This window comes from Oryctolagus cuniculus, chromosome 4 (genome assembly GCF_051225735.1).
Source record: "Oryctolagus cuniculus isolate XC-2025 breed Fujian yellow rabbit chromosome 4, ASM5122573v1, whole genome shotgun sequence".
NCBI classification, from domain to species: Eukaryota; Metazoa; Chordata; class Mammalia; order Lagomorpha; family Leporidae; genus Oryctolagus; species Oryctolagus cuniculus.
Genome location: NC_142870.1, coordinates 143,104,263 through 143,121,748, shown reverse-complemented (window position 1 = coordinate 143,121,748; position 17,486 = coordinate 143,104,263). Strand labels below are relative to the sequence as shown.

Here is a 17,486-nt window from a genome sequence, read left to right as displayed (position 1 = left end):
TGCCTGCACTGCAGGTGGTGGCTTTACCTGCTACGCCACAGCACCGGCCCCGATACAGCAGTTTAATTCACCATTTGGGACACACATATCCCATATCAAAGTATCTGGGATCAAGTCTCGCCTCTGCTTCCCATCTAGCTTCTTGCTCATGTGCCTGGGAGGCAGCAGAAGATGGCCCAAGTACTTGGGTTCCTGCTACCCATGTGGGAGACAGGATGAAGTTCCTGGATCCTGGCATTGGCCTCACCCAGCCCAGCCCTATCCCCCCCAGCTGTTGAGGGCAACTGGAGAGTGAACCAGGGAATGGAAGATGTTATCGCTCAGTCCCTCCCTCCTCCCCCGTTATTCTGCCTTTCAAATAAATAAACACAGAAAGCTAAAAAATAAAAAGGAAAATTGGATATTCTAGGATTTTTAATACTTTGACAAACAAAGGATTACGGGGTATGTCTGATTACAATGGCTTTCTCTTTTAGATAGACTGGTAAAAGAAATGAAAAGACACTTAAGATACTGCCCAGGATTTGAATCTGGCTTTTCCAGTTGTTATTTTTGTGAGTTAATTTACAATCTTTTATCTGCATAGGAGAGGCATGCGTGAATAACCAGTGCTTTAACTGCAGGTTTGCTGGGAAATTCCTTAAGGGGGATGGTCCCAGGGACCCAACCACTAACCTTTTTTTAAGTGCTATCAGCAGTGAGTTCAGAAAGCAACAAAGAAGAAAGAAATTCCTAAGGAAGGACAAGAGTTCATGGGTCATAGCAAACAAAGTCTGAAAAGTCATCTTGACCTTAACAATCATCTTGAAAATGGATTCCTCACAGTAGGAAAGTGAAGACTGCATTTAGTCAGCTAAGGTTGACATGATTACCAACAGGTTTGATGAGGAGTTGGGATGAGCTTTAAATATACCTTGTACATAAATAATGATAAACTAGTTAGGATGATCATGGTTACCTCATCTTCTGATTTTTGCTGTGACAGACATTACACACCCTATACCCGGGTCACAGTTCATTAAACCAACTGCTTAGGGCCTCTTTTTTTCTCTCAGGGATCCAATACTCTGAAAAGGGACGGGGGCACAATAGTTTTAATCCATGCTTGGAAGCAGTTTTATTTTTATTTAGCAACTAACAGTTACAATTGTTGGTGGCTAGTGTTAGTAAAAAGGAAGACAACTTTTAAGTTTCCTGCCTTTCAAGAGGTATCAGATTAAGATGTGAAAGTTTTAAGAGTGTTGCACTGAACAACATTTCAGAGCCCAGAGTGCTTTTTAGGAATGAAGACACTTAGGGGGCCAGTGCTGTGGTGTAGCGGGTAAAGTGCCACCTGCAGTCCCAGCATCCATATGGGTGCTGGTTCAAGTCCCAGCTGCTCCACTTCCCATCCAGCTCTCTGCTATGGCCTGGGAAAGCAGTAGAAGGTGGCCCAAGTCCATGTGGGAGACCCAGAAGCTCCTGGCTCCTGGCTTCAGAATGGCACAACTCTAACCATTGTAGCCATCTGGGGAGTGAACCAGTGGATGGAAGACCCCTCCCCCACACCTTTCAAATGAATAAATAAAAACTTTAAAAAAATTTAAAAAAAAAAGAGCTGGTAAGATCAGTTTCATTCACAACAGCTACAAAATCTTTAAATATTTCAGGATAAATTTAACCCAGATTTCTACAATGAAAATTACAAAACATTAAGAAAGGAAATAGAAGACAAAAAATGGAACAATCTTCCATGTTCATGGATTAGAAGATTCAGTATTATTAAAATGCCCATACTACTCAAAGTAATTTACAGATTCAATGTAATCCCAATCAAAAGAACATATTCTTCTTAGACCTACAAAAAATGACCCTAAAATTCATTCAAGAGACCCTGAATAGCTAAAGAAATCTTAAACAATAAAAACAAAGCTGGAGGCATTACAATACCAGATTTTAAGCCATATTACAGGGCAGTTATAAACAAAATAGCATAGGACTGTGACAAAAACAGACATGTGGATCAACAGAACAGATTCGGGACCCCAGATATTAACCTGTGCATTTAGAAACAACCAGTCCTTCAGAAATGAGCAAAAATTACTTCCTGGAGAAAGGACAATCTCTTCAACAAATGATGTTGGGAAAATTGGATCTCTGTGTGCAGAAATAGGAAACAAGACCCCTACCTTATACCCTATAGAAAAATCAATTCACAGTGGGCCAGGAGTCTAAATCCAAGACCTTAAAGCATTAAACTACTAGAGGAAAACATAGGGCAAACACTCAAGACATTGGCAAAGGAAAGGACTTCTTGGATAATACCCCAGAAGCACAGGCTATCAGGTCAAAATTAGACAAATGGGATTAAATCAAACTAAGAAGCTTTTGTATGGTAAAGGAACAAAGTAAAAATGCAACCAATAGAATGGAAGAAAATATTTGCAAACTATACATCTGATAAAGGATTAATATCCAAAATATATAAGGAGCTCAATAAACTCATTAACAATAAAATAAACAATTAAGAATTGGGCTAAGGATATGAACAGGCATTTTTCAAAGGCTAACAGAAATGGCCAAAAGACCCATGATATTATGTTCAGGATCACTGGCCATCAGGGAAATGCAAATAAAAACCACAATGTGGTTTCACCTCATGCCAGTTACAGTGGCTATCATCAAAAAATAAAAATAAATAAATAAATACATACATACATAAAGGCTGGCAAGGATATGGATAAAAAGGTAATATACTGCTGGTGGGAATATAAAGTAGTATAACAATTACGGCAGACAGTACAGAGATTCCTCAGAAATTTGAAAACAGATATAACCATATGACCTAGTCATTCTACTCCTGGGAATTTACCCAAAGGAAATCAAATCAGCATATGAAAGAGCTATCTGTACTTCCGTGTTTATAGCAGCTCAACTCACAAAAGCTAGTATATGGAATCAACCCAGATGTCCCTCAACCGATAACTGGGTAAAGAAAATGTTGTAGGGGCCAGCGCTGTGGTGTAGCAGGAAAAGCCGCAGCCTGCAGTGCCGGCATCCCATATGGGCACCGGTTCGAGACCCAGCTTCTCTACTTCCAATCCAGCAGTAGAAGATGGCCCAAATCCTTGGGCCCCTCCACCCTTGTGGGAGACCTGGAAGAAGCTCCTGGATCCTGGCTTCGGATCAGCACAGCTCCAGCTGTTGTGGCCAATTGGAGAGTGAACCAGCGGATGGAAGACCTCTCTCTCTCTCTCTACCTCTCTCTCTGTAATTCTTTCAAAGTAAATAAATGAATTAAAAAAAAAAATATTGTATATATAGAGTACTACTCAGCCATAAAAAAGAATGAAAACCTATCTTTTGCAACAATTTGGATGCAACTGGAGACCATTATGGTAGTGAAACAAACCAGTCCCCAAAAGACAAATACATTTTCCCTGATTTGTGGTAACCAATATACAGAGTACCAAAAAAAGTAATAATATACATCAAAGAAATTGACATTTTGAGATCTGATTTTTGTTTATAGCTTGTCTATACTCCTGAGGAACTGTTCCTCTACTTAGTTGTTGAATTTTTTGTTTAGTGGAAACTTAAGCTTGTGATTATAAGGGGAACTGAAAGTCTGTTTGCCAACTACAACGTTGGCATCCCATATTGGAGCATCAGTTTGAACCCAGATTCTATTTCCGATCCAGCTCCTGATTAATGTACCTGGGAAGTCAGCAGAGGGTGGCCCAAGTGCTTGAGCCCCTGCCAACCACGTAGTAGACCTGAATGCAGCTCTGGACTCCTGGCTTTGGGCTAGACCAGCTCCAGCTACTGTGGCCATTTGAGAAGTGACCCAGCAAATGGAAGTTACCTCTCTCTCTCTGTCACTCTGCTTTCAAATAAATAAGTCAATTAAAAAACCACAATAAGATGTCTTAAAATATATGGTAATAAATGCATACATAAATATTATACAATAAAGACACACAATTTTTTTAAACATTATAGTTGAAAACATCATTTAACTGGACTACTTTTAGTCTTAGAACTACCTCAAAAGGGGAAAAAAATTGGAAGAGATGAATAATCAGTAAGCAAAATCAGTAGTACAAAAATGTAGACCGGAAACAACCCCAGCGGGACTAGATACTTTGTAAGTGTATATAATTTGAAAAACATCTGATCTCTATCTTATCCAAATTTTCCCAGAAAAAGGGTAAAAACCCTTAAAATGTGGGAAATACAATGTTAGGGAATTTTTTTAAGATTTATTTATTGAGAGATAGAGTTACAGAGATAGGGAGAGACAGAGAGAGGTAAATGCTTACATTTAAGCAAAGGGTTAATTTACAAAAGTGGAAATAATGGACTAAAACTTCACATATTAATCTTGATAAATCTCAAAAAATGTTGACAAAAAGTAAATTGACAAAAGCTACATGTGACATGACAGTACTTAAAGTTCAATGGACACATGATAAAAAGTAAAAGCATAAAAATACACATCCTCCAGCTTTAAGCAAGTAATTAATTTTGAAAAAGAGAGTGGGATGAGAATGCCATTACTTTATCTGCATATTTAATTCCTTTTTGAACAAATAAACAGAAAAACAGCTTACCATCTGCTATTTAATTGCTAAGCATGTGTTTATTAAATGGGTATAAAAACATGAAAACTGCCATAGATTATTTTTATACTTACATTTTTAAAACAGTCCACAATTCTATTAATATATAAATCATTAGGGAAAAAAACAAGTAAATCAATACTTATTAGCATAGAGATAACAGCAGTGATCTGTATTAAATCATGAGGCATGCTTATGCTTTTCCCTGTGATTAAACAAGGCGTGCAGCGAGCCATTGCTGTGGCATATCAGGTAAAGCCGTCACCTGTGGTGCTGGCATCCCATATGGGCACTAGTTCTAGTCCCAATTTTCTACTTCCAATCCAGCTCTCTGCTATGGCCTGGGAAAGCAGTGGAAGATGGTCCAAGTCCTTGGGACCTCGCACCCATGTGAGAGCCCTGGAGGAAGCTCCAGGCTCCTGGCTTTGGACTGGCCCAGCTCCAGCCATTGAGGTCATTTCAGGGGGTGAACCACTGGATGAAAGACCTTTCTCTTTCTCTCTCTGCCTCTGCTTCTGTAACTCTGCCTTTCAAATAAATCTTCAAAAAAAATAAGCAAGGGGTAAAGGCCCATTATAAAAAAAAAATTAGACAAATAGATCCAGGATGTGGAGGAGGGGAATCACCAATTAATTAAACCACCAAGAAATATTATGTATAAAATCTGTAATTTATGAAAGTGTTCCTGTATCTCACTTCCTTAACATTTGTAGATAATATCTCCTCTAAATTATAGCAATTCTCTATATAAAAATTATTCTTAAATACCTGAACCATTTGGTTATATGAAAAAGCTAATAATTTTTCTAAAAACAATTACTCTACTACTGAGCTAATGCTCAAAAGGGAAGTTCAATTATTTTATTGTAATAAAAATAAGGAAGAATGTCTTTCTGCATAAATCTCTGGCCTCTTCCAATTTTAAAGTTAATTCTGGAAACACTAGATAAAGGGTATAAATAAAATTAAGACAGATTTATACCAATTTACAATGGTATATGAAAATACCTGTGGTTTTGTTGCTTCAAAAATACCCTATGCAGGGAAATGCAAATCAAAACTAGAGACCCTTGGCCACATCCCATTATTAGAATGTCTGGGTTTGAATTCCAGCTCTGCTTCCAATTTCAGTCTCCTGCTAATGTGTACCTGAGGAGGTAACAGGCAATGGCTCAAGTAGTTGGGTCTGTTCAAACACGTGGGAGGCCTGGACTGAGTTCCTGGCTCCCAGCTTTGGCCTGTTTTATCCTTTGCTCTGAGGGCATTTGAGGAGTCAGTAGATGGCACTCTGTTGTATGTCTGTAATTAATTAATAAAAACCGGAATGAGGTATTATCCTACTCTATTATCCAAAAGACCAAAATAAAAACAAATATGCTGGTGAGAACGCAAGAAAGGGGAACTCTTTTGAGCGGTAGGTGGGAATGTAAATTAATTCAATCACAAGGGAGAACAGTATAAGAGGTTCCTCAAAAATCCAAAAATATATCTCCCACATGACCCACTTCTGAGTACATGTCAGAAGGAAATGAAATCAGTATATTAAAGAGATACGTGCACTCCTATGTTTATTGCTGAACAACTGTAAACAATAGCTAAGAGATGGAAAGAACCTAGATGCCCGTTAACAAATGGATGAACGAAGCAAACACTGTATACATACAGAACAGGATTTTCTTCAGCCTCAAAAAAGAATGATATACTATCATTTATAGTATAATGAATGTAACTGAGGGAGTAAGTGAAGTAAGTCAGACTAGAAAAACAAGTAGTGCATGGTCTCGCTCATATGGAAAAGCTAAGAAAAAGTTTATCTAAATGTAGTATTGCGATTAGCAGCTGGAAAGGGATGAAGGGAGGTTGGATTATGGGTACAAAAATACAGAAATAAAGAGTAAATTCTAGTGTTCTGTATGGTGACTACACTTCATAATAACTTACCGTATGTTTTGTGAACAGAGAAGAGGACCTTGGTGAATTCCAGCACGGAGTGGTGATGGGAAGAAGGAAACACTGATTGCTGTGATTTGACTGTTATATACTATGTCACATGGTACCCCATAAATATGTGCAATTGTTGAGTGTTAATAAAAATTTTTTTAAAGATTTATTTGTTTACTTGAAAGAGTTACACAGAGAAAGGAAATATATATATATAGAGAGAGGTCTTCCATCCACTGGTTCACTCCCCAATTGGCCGCAATGGTCGGAGCTGCACCAATCCAAAACCAGGATCTAGAACTTCTTCCGGGTCTCCCACATGGGTGCAGGGGCCCAAGGACTTGGGCCATCTTCTACTGCTTTCCCAGGCCATAGCAGAGAGCTGGATGGAAAGTGGAGCAGCTGGGACTCGACCCAGCACCCATATGAGATGCTGGCACTGCAGGTAGTGGCTTTACCTACTATGCCACAGTGTCAATCCATAAAATTTTTAAAATTGTTGGAAGAGATAGCAATGCTAACTAACCTGAACTGATCATTACCCATTGAACATATGGGTTGAATTACCACAGTGTACCCCCGAAAACATGCACAATTAAAATAATTTAAAGCCAAGAAAAAAACTAATGTCCTAGAATAGATTATCATGTAAGAAATCTGCTAGGCTATCAATGGTACGTAATTGTTATAATTTATAATTCTTAATAGAAACTGTTCACATAATTATTATTTATATCTTTTATGAAATGCTTTTTCACATATTTCTCCATATATTTATTTCTATGAACATCTAAAATATTTAGGATTACCAACTTCTATTCACTGTGGATATAATCCTCAGTCTGAGACTTGACTTTGTTTTCTTCTATTATCACATGATAAATCTTTTCTGCTCCCTGTGTACCCATATTGACTATGGCAAATTAAAAACCTGACAGCGTACCTAAGGATTTCCCTTTCTTTTCCCTTGGAAGATAGAGGAAGGACTCAATATATTTAGGGTAAATATAAAGGGGCACTGGCCATTCTCTGGCCATGGCACTGGTCATTCTCAGGCTTTGTCACTGCCACGACTCATAGCATGCCCTCCTCTAAGAGCACCTTCAAAATCTTACACTGGGGTGTGATTCCTAATGTCAAGGACTTGTTAATTTAAACTTAACCCTTCATTCTGGAATTTCAGTCATATATACAATTTAAAAATTGATAAGGTTGGGACTGGGTTTGTGGCACAGGGGATAAAGCTGCTGCCGCGATGCTGGCACCCCATAAGGGTGCCAGTTTCAGTCCTGGCTGCTCTACCTCCCTGCTAATGTACCTGGGAAAGCAGCAGAGGACAGCCCAAGTGCTTGGGCCCCTGCCATCCACATGGGAGACCTGGATGGAGTTTCAGGTTCCTGGCTTGGGCCTGGCTCAGCTCTGACCATTGTGGCCATTTGGGAAATAAACAAGTAAATGGGAGGTATCTCTGTAACCCTGCCTTTCAAATAAATAAAATAAGCCTTAAGGGGGCCAGCGCTGCGGTGCACTAGGCTAATCCTCCGCCTGCGGCACCGGCATCCCATATAGCCGCCGGGTTCTAGTCCCAGTTACTCGTCTTCCAGTCCAGCTCTCTGCTGTGGCCTGGGAGGGCAGTGGAGGATGGCCAAGTGCTTGGGCCCCTGCACCTGTATGGGACACCAGGAAGAGGCTCCTGGCTTCGGACCGGCATAGCTCCTGCCGTGGCGGCCATTTGGGGAGTGAACCCACGGGAAGAAAGACCTTTCTCTCTGTCTCTCTCTCACTGTCTGTAACTCTACCTGTCAAATAAATAAATAAAAATCTTAAAAAATAAAAAAAGCCTCAAAAACAAAACAAAACTGATGAGATTTACACCAGATAATCTATTTGAGAGTATATCATAAAGTTCTATACAAGTATCATGAAACGCAATAATAGTATCAAGAGAGAAAGAATCAAAAAGAAGTTTTCTAACATTTTTTTTGTGAGGGAAACAAAACATTAGACAAAAAAAAAATAAATTGACCAGAAATCTCACCGAAGATCCAGACCAGCTTCTTTCCAGAGTAAATCCATCAAGCGCAGCATCTGAAGTGTCAACATATCCTGTCGTAAATCTAAGAAACAAACAAAAAAACCCTATTTCATTTTAAGTGCTGTTTTATGTCTAGTGACTCATTAGCTCAAAGTTAGCTAACAATCTGAATTAACTAAAATCTTTAACCTTGTGCTAATTGTCTAAAAAATATGATACAGACCATATTCAGCATATCAAACTAAGTCTCACTGGTTAGCATGCTTCTGTAATAACGTTTATTTCAGAATTACATTTAAAAAAACTTTTTTTTTTTTGACAGGCAGAGTTAGACAGTGAGTGAGTGAGAGAGAGAGAGAGAGAGAGAAAGGTCTTCCTTCTGTTGGTTCACCCCCCCAAATGGCCACTATGGCCAGCGCGCTGCGCTGATCCGAAGCCAGGAACCAGGTGCTTCTCCTGGTCTCCCATGCGGGTGCAGGGCCCAAGCACTTGGGCCATCCTCCACTGCACTCCCGGGCCACAGCAGAGAGCTGGACTGGAAGAGGAGCAACTGGGACAGAATCCGACACCCCAATAGGGACTAAAACCCAGGGTGCTGGCGCTGCAGGCGGAGGATTAGCCTAGTGAGCCGTGGCGCCGGCCTAGTTAGAAAAAACTTCTAAAAATTGTTTGCCATGTGTAACCTACTTTTTGTAGGTTTGTATTATACTACATTGTTAAATTTTCCTTCTTGTTTGCCTTTAGGGCTGCACAAGAAGTCTTAAGTGTCATATGAATAACTGCATCATGTGTTGATAAAGCTGAAATAGCTGAATTTACAGTTGAAAATACCCATGGTCCAAGGGCATTTTCAGGTAAGGAGTATGTATTATGGACATAATGACATTTGTGTGATCAAACAGGGTTAATGTCAACAAAACAATGTGAGTTCTTTATAAAGAACATTTACTTATAGTATCTCAACATTAATTCCATTTACTAACACTGACATGTAGAAGTTATTATCTCAAGGTCACGAAGGACTTGAAATTCAATGAGTTTTATGTGACGTTCTTTCAGTCACACAACTAACAAGTCATCACTGCTTTTGGTTGGTGTGATTACTTCAGAGGCACTTCCTTTATAAAGTTGGGGTCAGTCAGCTATTTTAATTAAAACACAGAGCTACAGAAATAAAATGAATATAGCTTTCACTGAAACAGAATGTATAGACACATCATTGAAACATTATTTCAGAAGCTTCCCAGTAAAGGAATAAACTGTGTTTTATAAGGAAAAAAAGGAAGGTTTATTAAAATAGTGTATGCAAGTGAACTGCAGAAGTCGTTTTCCCATGAAGAAATGAAAAAGGAATTTAGTACACACTGAATTTGACCTTGTGCCATGATTGCTAGCTATTTCTTAGGTGAAAACTGTTGCACATTTGTATATCACCTTTCTAATAAAGCAAGATAGCAACAAATAAAAAGGCTAAAGAATTTGGAACTATAAAAACCTCAGCACTCACCATCACCGTTTTTAAAAATCACTCCAACCGAATCCTCACCAAATACCTTGTTGTTGTATACCAGCCACAAAGGTTTCATTTTAGAATCCATGTATTTGCACTTTTCAACACTGAAATCAAACGGGGAAATTAGCCTATTTCAATGTGATAATACGGCAAGAATGAATGTTGCCCTGATACATTAAGCTGGTTTACTCTCTCACTTGTTCTTTTCAGGTCTGCAAAGTCACAGCTAGTAAACTTGCTCATGGTAGAAAGGCAATAAGGACAGCCTTTGTTGGCATGTTCTGCTGCCAGATGGGCTAGATTCAAAACCTAGGATGTGCCCTTTTCACCACCTCCACTTGAAATTCCTCCTCTTGTTTCCTTATTTCTCTAACTTTATGTTACCATACTCAGCAAATAAATATAAATAAATTTAATCACTAGATCAAAATTAGGAATATTAGATAATTCTTTCTAAAAGAGGGATCGATTTTGAATACTGACATTACACTAAATATAAATTATTATTTTTCCATTACGATGTTTATATGAAATAAAAAAACCAGATTAACTTTCCCAAATCATGCAAATTCTCATTTTAAGAGTTTAATTAATTTATCTGAATAGTAGCAGAGACAAGACAGTACTCCTATTCTTTGGACTCATTCTCCAAATGCCTACAAGTTGAGGCCAGGAATTTAATCCAGGTGTTCCACTTGGGTGAAAGGAACCCAATTACTTGAGCCATCACCACTGCCTCCCAGAGCATGTGGCAGGAAGCTGGTCTTGGTATAAACCCAGATATGCTGATATGGGGGGTGGGCTTCCTAACTGCTAGGCTAAACATCCAACTCCAACATCTCATTTTAAAAACAGAAAATTCAATTAGTAAATAATTTATCATGATTTCCTTTATGTTGCTCATGTAGGAATTTCAATTTTTAGAAATCAGTTACTACAGAAAATAAGTTGAATTACATATAATTGAAAGGAAATTAATTTGTAATAACTTGGTCAACCCTACAAGTAAATTTAGCTCATAGAGATACAGTCTGAATACAAGCATACTGAGTTTTAAGATTTCTGTTCCTTAATTCCATTTACTGAGGCTGACTAGCGGCCCTACTGCGCACCCAAGGCAGTGACTCAGAAATCCTTTCTGCATTGCTATTTTCACAGGGGAATCACTAATCAAAGCATGCACAGTCACTTACTAGAGTTCTGAGAGGATGACACATGGGTTCAGGGGTGACTGCAGGTCAGAGAGGGCTTCTCGGTAAGCATTCTGTTTTAAACAGGTGTGCATGGCCTCCTTCCCTTTGGCTCTGTTTAGCTTCACTGCATTCAGTTTTATTAAACTATTTAAGGTTTTTAACTTATTGAGTGCTTCAACCTGAAAAATAAGTTTGCCCACCCCCAAAATTCATTTATGGTTAACAGTAATGTAGCACAAAATCATATGCTCACACTGTCAATAATATCAGCTCCCAAATCATACCTCCCACCCCACTCCCACCCCTCCCAACCAGCAGAAGTAAAAACAGTGTTTGGCTCATGACAATTTACATACAATAGAATAAACAACTAACCTTTAACACTTGGTACTTAAGGCATCATTTCAAACTTTCTTTAAACTTTTCCTTAAATGAAATATCTTAAATGTAGATTGTGGACATTTTTGAAGGTAAATATGAAATTTAAACTACTTACAACTCTGCAGTTCATTGAGTCACAGAATCTGAAACATCAGTAACATGAACCACTCCACTGGTTTACTGCAGAGTGTGAGTTTAAGAGGAAAATCTATATAGAAGTATTCAATCTTAGGATTCTGGTATTCAACCTTAACATCTGTTTCTGGTCATCACTGTTTTGTATCTTTTTAGCATATTCTTGTTCCATGTACAGGGTAGTCAGAATGGATTACTATGTAATAAAGTGTGAAGACAGACATAGTATTTGTTGTCCATATCTAAATTACTTGCTTTTATAATGAGGTAACTCTGGAGATGAAAACTTATGCAAACAATCAAAAAACTTACATAAGTAGTAAAAGATGGATCAAATCAAAGTCACTATGTTTAAAAGTCAACTCAGGAAAGGTGGTGTGGCACAGCAGGTAAAACTGAGGCTTGGGATGCTCACTTTCCAGCTACTCTGCTTCTGATTCAGCTCCCTGCTAATGCATCCTGGGAAGCAGCAGAAGATGGCTCAAGTGTTTGGGGTCCAGTCACACACATGGGAGATCCGGATGGAGTTCTGGGCTCCTGACGTCAACTTGGCCTGGTCCCAATTTTTGCAAGTATTTTGGGAGTAACCAGTGAATGGCAGATCTTTCTCTCTGTTGCTCTATCACTTAAGTAGATGAAAAGATATATTTTAAAATGTCAGCTTTAGGGACTGGTGTTGTAGCATAACAGGTTAAGCCACCGCTTGTAAAACTGGCATCCCATAATGGAGTGCTAGTTCCAGTCCCAGCTGCTCCACTTCTAATCCAGCTTTTTGCTACTGTGCCTGGGAAAGCAGTGGCAGATGGTCCAAGGTCTTGAGCCTTTTGACATTTATGTTGGAATACCAGGACAGAGCTTCTGGTTCCTGGCTTCAGCCTGGTCCAGCCTTAGCTGCTGTGGCCATTTAGGGAGTGAACCAGTAAATGGAAGAACTCTTCTCTACCTCCATTCCTCTAGTACTGTCCCTTCCAAATAAATAAATAAATTTTTTAAAAGTCAACTTTATTGTTTAAATAACTGAGAGTCTTTTATGTCATACTATGTAAAATTCCAAAGGACACAACAGCTACAGCCAACCATAAATCAGAAGTATTTTATTATGAGCATACAACTAAAACAGGAACAACTAATAAAAAAGAAGTAAATATGAACAATCTATAAAACAAAGAAAATACGTGTAAAACAAGCAGAGTGAATTTTGTGGCTTAAAATATCGTGAGTAGCAGATTTACTGTATATTGTGCTTTCACTTTTGGACTTTGTTTCCATGTGAGGAAAACACTAAGCCTATGTATGTCACATGTAGGGAGGTGAACCCAAGCATGCAGTTTCTACAGATAGACCAAGACCTTATTCACAGGAAACTAAGAAGGTTCTATGCAGCTTGATGATAAAATATAAATGCCTGAAGCTTGCCAAGTCAGCCATCTGTTAAAACCACAGACACTCTACTTCTTCACAATTTCAGGAGCTGTACAAACACTGGTGACAAGGGAACCAGATGAAAACTGGGCTATGCAAACAGGAACTTTTTGAAGTATTTCAAATCTGAATTTTTCCTCATGTTTGTACAGTTGGGAATTTTCATGCTCCATCTCTAATTGTGTCGATAATCACTTCCTGGAACAGTGTCCTTATTACCCCTTGGCCTTCAAATACTTTATGTATTTCAACACTTTGCCTTTGTAAGGTAACAGTGAAAACAAAAATTGCTACATAAAAGGTAGTATCTTCCTCTTACAATTCAGTCAAGAAAAAGAGTAACGTGTTTACATACAGGTCATCCCTTTATCATTATAAAAGTCTAGCTGAAGTTCTCAGAGAAACAAGAAAATATGTGCAGTTCCGTTTACTAATGAGTAAGGTAGACAGTGGTCTTAAAATCTGAATTTTAATCTCAGTGCAATGAAAAATTAATGAATGAATATAAGAGAAACAGGGTGTAGAAGGTTAGGCTTCCATCAATGGTGCTAGCATCCCACATTGGTACCAGTTCGAGTCCTGGCTGCTCCTCTTCTGATCCAGTTCCCAGCTGATGGTCTGGTAAAGCAGTGGAAGATGACCCAAGTACTTGGGCCCCTGCAACCATGTGGGAGACCTGGAAGAAGCACCTGGCTCCTACCTTTGGATTGGCCCAGCTCTGGCTGTTGTGGCCATTTGGGAAATGAAACAAGGATGTAAGACCTCTCTTTCTTTGTAACTTTGTAACTTTATAATAAATAAATATTTAAAAAGAAGAAGAGGAGAAACAATACAATCTACATTTTTAACAGTTAACTTTATCAGTTGTGTAGATGATCTAGAGAGAGATGCAAGGATGGAAAGGAGAGGCATAATTTAGGTTAATGAAGGATTGGATTAAGATGGTAGCCATGAACACTACATGGACAAGTGTGAGATATGAGGATACTTCAAAAAGTTCATGGAAAAATATAAAAGCTGAGTTTATTTTTGTGCAAAGAAAATTTCTGAGAGGTAGGCAATGTGGTGCAGCAGTAAGATACCACTGGGGATGACCACGTCCCACGCTGGGGTGCCTCCATCTGCATTCTAGCTGTGCCTGATTCCAGCTTCCTCGTCACGTGCATTCTGGGAGGCAGAGGTGATGGGCCATGAGGTTAGGACCCTGCCACTCACATGGGAGATCCACTAAGACTGAGTTTTGGCCTTCTGGCTTCAGCCTGGCCCAGAGCTCTGGCTGTTGTGGGCATTTGAGACTGAATCAGTGGATGGGAGATCCCTGTCTTTCCTTTAAATAAATAAATAAAATTTCAAAATTAGAAAATCATGCATACGTTTTTCATAATACACTTTTTCCATCAACTTTTTGGAAAACTCTTATTGAAGAATTCCATAAATTATGAGGATGAATAGTATCGATCTCAGGTTACGCATACATGCCCTATAATACGTGGTGAATAAATAGCTATTATTGCCATCACTAATGGACTTTCTAAATGGAAGGGATCAGAGATATTTGCTTTAACCTCACGAAATGTCATAAATACTAAAAATATCTTGGGGCCGGCGCTATGGTGCAGTGGGTTAACACCCTGGCCTGAAGTGATGACATCCCACATGGGTGCCGGTTCTAGTCCTGGCTGCTGCACTTCCAATCCAGCTCTCTGCTATGGCCCGGGAAAGCAGTACAAGATGGCCCAAGTCCTTGGGCCCCTGTACCCACATGGGAGACCCAGAAGAAGCTCCTGGCTCCTGGCTCCTGGCTTTGGATCAGCGCAGCTCCAGCAGTTACAGGCAATTGGGGAGTGAACCATCGGATAGAAGATCTCTCTCTCTGCCTCTCCTCTCTCTGTGTAACTCTGACTTTTAAATAAATAAAAAATAAATCTTTAAAAAAATACCTTATAAAGGCCTATGGACTATCCTCTGGAGAAGAAAATATTTAGAAAGATTAGTGTAACTGGAAACTAATATAGGGATCAGATATAATAGATTTCAAATGTAATTTGCATGAAAATAAACTTTTCTTTCAATTTTAATTTTCTGAAGTATCCTCGTACTTTCTTTAAAAATTCTGTGCATAGGCTGGTGCCACGGCTCAATAGGCTAATCCTTCGCCTGCAGCGCCAGCACTCCAGGTTCTAGTCCTGGTCGGGGTGCCGGATTCTGTCCCAGTTGCCCCTCTTCCAGGCCAGCTCTCTACTGTGGCCCGGGAGTGCAGTGGAGGATGGCCCAAGTGCTTGGGCCCTGCACCTGCATGGGAGACCAGGAGAAGCACCTGGCTCCGGGCTTCGGATCAGCGCGGTGCGCCAACTGCAGTATAGCAGCCGCTGTGGCCATTGCAGGGTGAACCAACGGTAAAGGAAGACCTTTCTTTCTGTCTCTCTGTCCACTCTGTCAAAAAAAAATTCTGTGCATAGGTGTTGATACTTTATTTATTTATTTTTCTAAGATTTAGTTATTGATTTGAAAGGCAGAGATACAAAGAGACAAGGTAAGAGAGAGAGAGAGAGAATTTTCCATCCTCTGGTTCATTCCCCAAATAGCTGCAAGGGCCGGGGCTGGGCCATGCTGAAGCCAGGAGCCAATAGCTTCTTCTGGGTTTCCCATGTAGGTGCAGGGGCCCATGTACTTGGGCCATCTTCCACTGCTTTTCCCAGGCACATTAATAGGGAGCTAGATCAGAAGTAGAGCAACTAGGACTCAAACTGGCACCCTCATGGGATACCAGTGCTTTAGGTGGAGGCTTAAGCTTCTACGCCACAGCACCAGCCCCACCCTTGTACTTTCATGAGTACTGATGACAAACATAAATTTGTTAGGAGAACCATATTATCTCCCAGCTTTCCCCAAAGAGACCTGTTACCAAAGTGACTGTGCACTGGGGAGAAGGTGAAGACCATTTGGGGGCTATGGACATTGGCTTTTAACCAACTAACTACAGGAGACCCAAAATGTTACTAGGATCTACCAGTTAGAGTTAAGGGTTAATGGAGGTCAGGTATCAGTGTAGTTTTTCACTCAGGTCCATCTCACATTGGGTCACCTAAATCCATCCTATTATTTCTCCAGCATAACTGGAATAGAAACACTGAACAACCAGCAGTTGTTCAATCCACAATTGTTCCCTGACCTGTGGAACAAAGACTATTATGGTAAGAAAGGCCAAATGGAAATCTTTAGAAGTGCTTGTACCTAAAGAAAAAAAATCAAAAATGTAACACAAAACTCCTGGAGAGAATGAAGAGATTAATGCCTCTGTCAAGGACTTGATAGACGCAGGAGTAGTGATTCTCATCACAATTCCATTGAACTCAATTACTTAGCTTTATAAATCACAATTATCTCCAAAAAAGCAATACAGAAATATTCTGGATACTGACATTTTAACTGTAAACAGTAATCCTCAATTTTGAAGTGCTTTGTTCAATAAGATAACTTCACATTTCTCTTAAATGGCTTATGTTTTTGTGTTAGCTTTAAGCATATATTAATACTGTTAATATAGTTGCCTTTTATACAATATGCTATTTGTAAATTTCGACTAAAAAAAGACAGTTGTGTTGCTCAAAAAGGTTTGAAAACTCTCAGTATAGTACAAAGAGCTTAGACTTCATAGTTGGACAAACCTAGGCCTAAGGCTTAATAGTTGTGGGTCTTTCAGGAAATTACTTGATCTCTCAGTCTGTTCATCCCTCTGTCAACTGCAGACAGTATCAGTAACTACCATGGTATATTATTAGGGGAGTAAGATAAGGTAACATATTTAAAATAATTAGTATGGTCCTGGCATATGCTAAGCATTTAATAACAACATCACTAATATCTTCAGATTGTGACAGAGTTTCACAATTTCACACAGCTACATATAGTTTGCAAAAGTAGCTTGAGGATTCTGAATTCTAGAAATTGTAACACCTGTGGATTCAGATATCAAAATACCTCAGTCTAAAAATACGTGGTAGAGTATATGAATCATTAATACTATGTTAACTGGAAAGAGTAACTCAAGGATATGAAAACACAAGGTATACAGATTTTGTGACCATTGTAACCATAATCTTTAAATTCATTAAATATGTACAGGTTTATCTTATTAAAATGTAAGGCATGCTAATATAGAAAATATGAGGAATTTTGATTGTTTTTCATGTGGCACTTGATTAATGTTTTTCTACCACACTTGCTTAAACTTCATCTTAAAAAAATCACTTATTTGAAACAAA

At 39.1% G+C, this 17,486-nt stretch overlaps 1 protein-coding gene across 3 annotated transcripts in view; it reads right to left on the bottom strand.

Moving 5' to 3' along the window:
- PIK3CB (phosphatidylinositol-4,5-bisphosphate 3-kinase catalytic subunit beta) overlaps positions 1–17,486 on the bottom strand; it is a 173,854-nt gene that overhangs the window by 15,501 nt on the left and 140,867 nt on the right. For all 3 annotated transcript variants that reach the window (XM_051818647.3, XM_051818646.3, XM_089331163.1), the window contains 3 exons: positions 11,284–11,462; positions 10,085–10,194; positions 8,581–8,659 (listed from right to left, as the gene is read on the bottom strand). In XM_051818647.3, coding sequence (XP_051674607.1) covers positions 8,581–8,659; positions 10,085–10,194; positions 11,284–11,462 — 368 coding nt within the window. The remainder of the gene's footprint in view (positions 1–8,580; positions 8,660–10,084; positions 10,195–11,283; positions 11,463–17,486) is intronic.